This window comes from Montipora capricornis, chromosome 1 (assembly GCF_036669925.1).
Source record: "Montipora capricornis isolate CH-2021 chromosome 1, ASM3666992v2, whole genome shotgun sequence".
Lineage (NCBI taxonomy): Eukaryota > Metazoa > Cnidaria > Anthozoa > Scleractinia > Acroporidae > Montipora > Montipora capricornis.
The window spans coordinates 39,961,273-39,966,272 of NC_090883.1; the positions used below are offsets into that span (position 1 = coordinate 39,961,273).

General features: G+C 36.6%; 1 protein-coding gene across 1 annotated transcript in view; it reads left to right on the forward strand.

Moving 5' to 3' along the window:
* LOC138043798 (polycystin-1-related protein-like) overlaps positions 1-5,000 on the forward strand; it is a 91,299-nt gene that overhangs the window by 53,900 nt on the left and 32,399 nt on the right. The window contains exon 21 of the mRNA XM_068890255.1: positions 542-614. Coding sequence (XP_068746356.1) covers positions 542-614 — 73 coding nt within the window. The remainder of the gene's footprint in view (positions 1-541; positions 615-5,000) is intronic.

Below are 5,000 nucleotides of genomic sequence, written 5' to 3' on the forward strand. Positions count from 1 at the left end.
GCCATCTAATTAAGTCATCAAAATGTCAAACCTTATTTTTGGTAAGGAATTGATGAAAAAAATGTTATTGCCCCTCTTTTCAAACCTTTGAGCATAACCACAGTATGTGTATGAAGTGAATATTTAAAAGGGACAACCATCACTCTAACCCAGTCTGATAAGTCTGGCCTCTGGATGATGATGATGATGATGATTATTATTTATTAGCTGATAAGTTTGAAGCTCATTCCCAAATCTCCAAGATCTGTATGATGTGTGGCCCTGTGGTTAGGACGCTTGCCTAGAGATCCGGAGCTTCTAGATTCAAACCCTCTGTGACCACTCGTTGAATTTGTTCCTGGTAGTCCTTGGAACAACTTCTTGGCTGCACTTGTACATAAATAGGCAACTGGGTTGTCTTCGTCCAGTTGGGATTGTTAACAGTTGTTGTTGTTGTTCTGTTCTGCCATTTTGTTGAGTATGTTTATTGGACCTGAAGAAGCCCCTGTGGGGAGTGGTCAATTAGGTATGTATGTAAATGCCTCAGGTTGTATTTTGGCAGACGTGATGCCCTTCAGCGACATGTGGAGAACATGCAAGTGATGGCAGCAGAAGCTACAGAGCAACTTATCAAGGTTAGTTCTGTGGTAATAATTTATTTTTAGTTAGAACTTTCCAAAATTATTTTGTATGCATTCAAATGCATTCAAAATTCCTATGGTCTAAGGCACTTTTAATTTAGAATATCCTTATAATTATTTCAGCACTGCATATATACATACATTTCAACTTTTGTATTGTTAATAGTATAAAAGATATTTGTACTGTATATATGTTGCAGGTCATTGTGTTCCTTAGTAGGTTAAATTGCAACCAAACTAGGTCATTTTGTTTCACCCTATATCAAGTTGTTTCAACCTAGCTAGGTCAATTTGGTACAGAACACAGCTAGGTCACAAGTCATTGATTTAGCAATGCAAAAATAACCCCAACCTTTTACAAATGCTAGCATTATGCCTAAAAACTTTTTTTAGGCCTATTTAGGCTTAAGGATAGCTTTAATGAATGCCTAGGATGCTGGTACATGTATCTGTATTGGTAAAACAATGACCTGTGACCTGTGTTTTGTACCAGCTCCAAATTGACCTAGGTTGAAACAAAATGGCCTTGTTTGGTTGCAAATGGGAGTCTGGGCTCGACGTGAAGCTATGTAGACGAGTTCCGAAGGGCTCCGGTGGAGGACCTTTTACCTTTTTGTCATTTCAAAGCCATAAATGTCTGTAAACAGCATACCAGTATCAAACGTTAAACGTAAACTTAAAAACCGATAGCCATCTGGAAGCACACGCTATTCGCCTAAAGAAAAGCGATCAAGAGAGTGCAAGATAACTGAAGAAGAATGCCTCGAAAGTGACAACGGCTTCGAAGCATTACAAGAAGTCGAAGAGCTCGATAAAATGGAAAAGTTAATAGAAAGAGTGGAACAAATATCGGCAAAGCTAAATACACTTGATGACATTGAAAGAAAGATGAAGAAACTGGATAGCATTGAAGAGAAAATGGAAAGTTTTTCGTTGAGGCTGGACGACATTGAGAAGTCGGTCTCATTGCTTAGGTGTGAAGTCAATTCTTCGAAAGAAAAACAAGCAGAGATAAAACGTTTTATTGATGAAGTTAAGGACAGTGTCGACTGTGCTCATGCAAGGACTGACGCGTTGGAGCTTAAATCGTATAAGTTGGATGTTGACTTTAAAGAAGCAAAAGATGATCTAAGAAAGAAATTCTCTACCTAGAAACATACAGTAGACGCGAAAATTTAAAGTTTGCAGGCATCCCGGAGGTAAACAGTGACCAGGAAGATACTAAGAATGTACTGACTAACTTTATATCAAGACAGTTAGGAATTGAGAATCCTGAAGATATAGAATTTCAGTGGGTACACCGAATTGGAAAGAAAGGAGACTGCCCTCGTATGGTTACTGTGCGCTTTCTGCGGTATGCTGACAGAGAAAGAATTATGGGAAACGCTTACAAACTGAAGAACACAGATTTCACGATTTATGATGATATACCTAAAGAGCTGATTGACTTAAGGAAGAAATACATGCGAGCTTTTCATGAAGCTAGGAGAGCAGGAAAGAGGGCAGATAACTTTTTATTGATGGCAAACCTGTCTCTTAGGTATGATTAATATAAATAATAGGTGTCATAACGTTCCACTGTAATTAAATCCTTAAATGTCCTTGACTACAGAGTGCATGGAGCAGCAATAAAGCCAGGTTCAGCCGGTTTTTTTTATCTCCTAGGGATCGTCAACTACTAGTACATGTAGCTTTCTCCTGACATTCGGCATTTTAAGAGGCCATAATTTATCGCATGGTCATATTTAGGATTATTATTCTAGTGGCGTCTTAAAATTATTATTATGGGTATGTATGTTAATTCTTTTATGTGCACTACTACCGTGTAAGGTCTCTTATGTAACTTTTTTGTCAAATGTGTCAGGAAAGGTTTTATATTTGAAAAGTTCTGTTTCACCACACGTCAATATCCATACTTAATTACGCACGGTGCTATGAGAAACAATAGCTTTGACGGACTCTTGCAAGTTCGAGAACGCTGGAAGTGTTAATTTTAAGATGCTGTCTTTAAATGCTCGGGGGCTTTGCTCTCTGGAGAAAAGAAAATCTTTGTTAATTTGGCTTCATAAGCAAAATGCAGATGTCATCTTTATTCAGGAGATGTACGGTACGAAAGATATAGAAAACATATGGAAGTGTCAGTGGAAGGGATCAATTTATTTTGCACATGGCTCCAACCGCAGTTGTGGTGTTTTAATACTGGTGAAAGACAGCTTAGAATTTTATTTGAAATCTATACTAGCTGATGATAATGGCCGTTATATTTTGTTGAATGCCACAGTACAGGGTTGTAATTATTTTTTTGGCAATATTTATGCGCTGAACAAAGTACGCGAACAGTGTTCCTTTTTCAAGGAGCTAGAGAAAAAAATAGAGGTTTTTATTGCTGATGAAAATCAAAGAATTGTAATTGGAGGGGATTTCAATGTAGTTAATGATCCAGATCTTAACTGTTCCAGTGGCACGCTTAAAGAGAAAGAATCAATTAAATTTCTCAATAGTATTTGTCTAAACTACGACTTAATTTACATTTGGAGAACCAGGAACCCGGACCGCAAGCTTTTTTCCTGGCACCAAAAAAACCCTCTTGTCCAAAGGAGACTTGATTTTTGGCTAATAATCGATGTGTGCCAAGATGAGGTAGAAGAAACGAATATCAAGACAGCTGTTAGAACAGACCATTTGGCAATAACAATTTCTTTCAATAGTCTAGATGAACAGACAAGAGGCCCTCCATATTGGAAATTTAATTCAAGTTTAGTTGACGATGAGAATTACGTCTTACAAATGTAGCAACTAATCAGAAAATACCAGAATGGTTAGAGGAGTTTAAAGAGGTCATTGTCCAATATTATTCTTATGTATCGAGCCGGCTTAGTTTGCATGCATAAGGACATAATTATGGAAGCAAACAAAATCCTCTTCAATTATTTTCATCTGGAAAGGAAAGGATAAAGTAAAACGATCTACCCTCCTAAGCGACGTGGAAAAAGGAGGTCTAAGAGCACCGCACTTGGAATTGATCATTAAAACACAGCAAATCTTATGTTGTAAAAAAAATTGTTAACTCACAACAAAGCAGTTGGAAGACCATTCTCCTACATTATTTGAGACCAGAGGAAAATTGGTCTTAGGATGTGGATTCGATATTAAGAAACTTCCAATAAAACTACCTAAATTTTACGAGGAATGTTTTCAAGTTTTTGCTGAACATTCTGGGGCAACAGCCATCAGTGTTCAATGCCTGAACAACAATACCGTAGCGGACACAATCGTCTGGAATAAATAAACACATTTGTGTTGACAATAAATCGGTTTTTCATCGTTCCTCATTTAAAAAAGGAATCATTACACTTGAAGACCTGGTAAACAAAAGCAATGACGTACATGTAGTTGTTAAGCAGTCCTCACATAAGTCACATTTTACACCTACGGAGTTGTTTCTATTGACGCAAGTCATCGATGCTCTACCTCTGCAATGGCGGAATTCTTTGGCATTACATGGGCAAAAAAGTGATAAAACTTTTGTCCTGAAAGATCATATTAAACTACGCTTAAAGGATCAGGAAGTATCAATAGACGAAGCCGCATCAAAAGAGATTTATGGAGAAATACCAACTGCGCAAGCGAAATATACAGAGCAATATTCCAAAGTGCGTTTAGAATGGAAAGAAATGTATAATTTACCCTTTAAAGTACTCAAGGACACAAAATCGAGGGAGTTTCAGTATAAAATTCTTCATAGATACTTAATAACAAATGCTTTTCTACACAAAATTGGTTTGATAGCTTCACCATTATGCACTTTTTGTGATGCAGAGAGCGAGTCCCTAGAGCAGTTATTGATCACATGTCCATTCACTAATAATTTTTGGCTGGACTTTATGTGTTGGTGTAGGAATGTAAGCATAGCTTTACATGGACTTTCCAAGATTGATAAACTCTTTAAGATTTGGAATAGAGAAGAAGATTTCTTGCTGCTCAATCACCTGTTAATTGTAGCTAAAAAATACATCTATGAATGCCGGAAAAATAGCACTCGTCCGTCCTTTAGAGTGTTTTGTAAAACCCTGGCTTATGTATATCAGTTAGAATCACAGGTTATGAAATCAAATAACAAAGAGTCCAGTCATAATCTTAAATAGAGAAAATATATCGACAAGTTAGAAAATTGTTAAATGTTTGATTTTTCATAGCACCATGTAACTTAATTATTATTACTATTGTCATTTTAAAAGTTGTATTGCAGTGGAAATTTATGAATGGCATCAATAATACACAGATAGGAGCGTTGTAAAAATGTAATGTGCGTGGGTAATTTGTCGTTGTTAATTTATGCAATATACGTTAAGTTTCTTTAGCCAATGCATTGTAAAATCT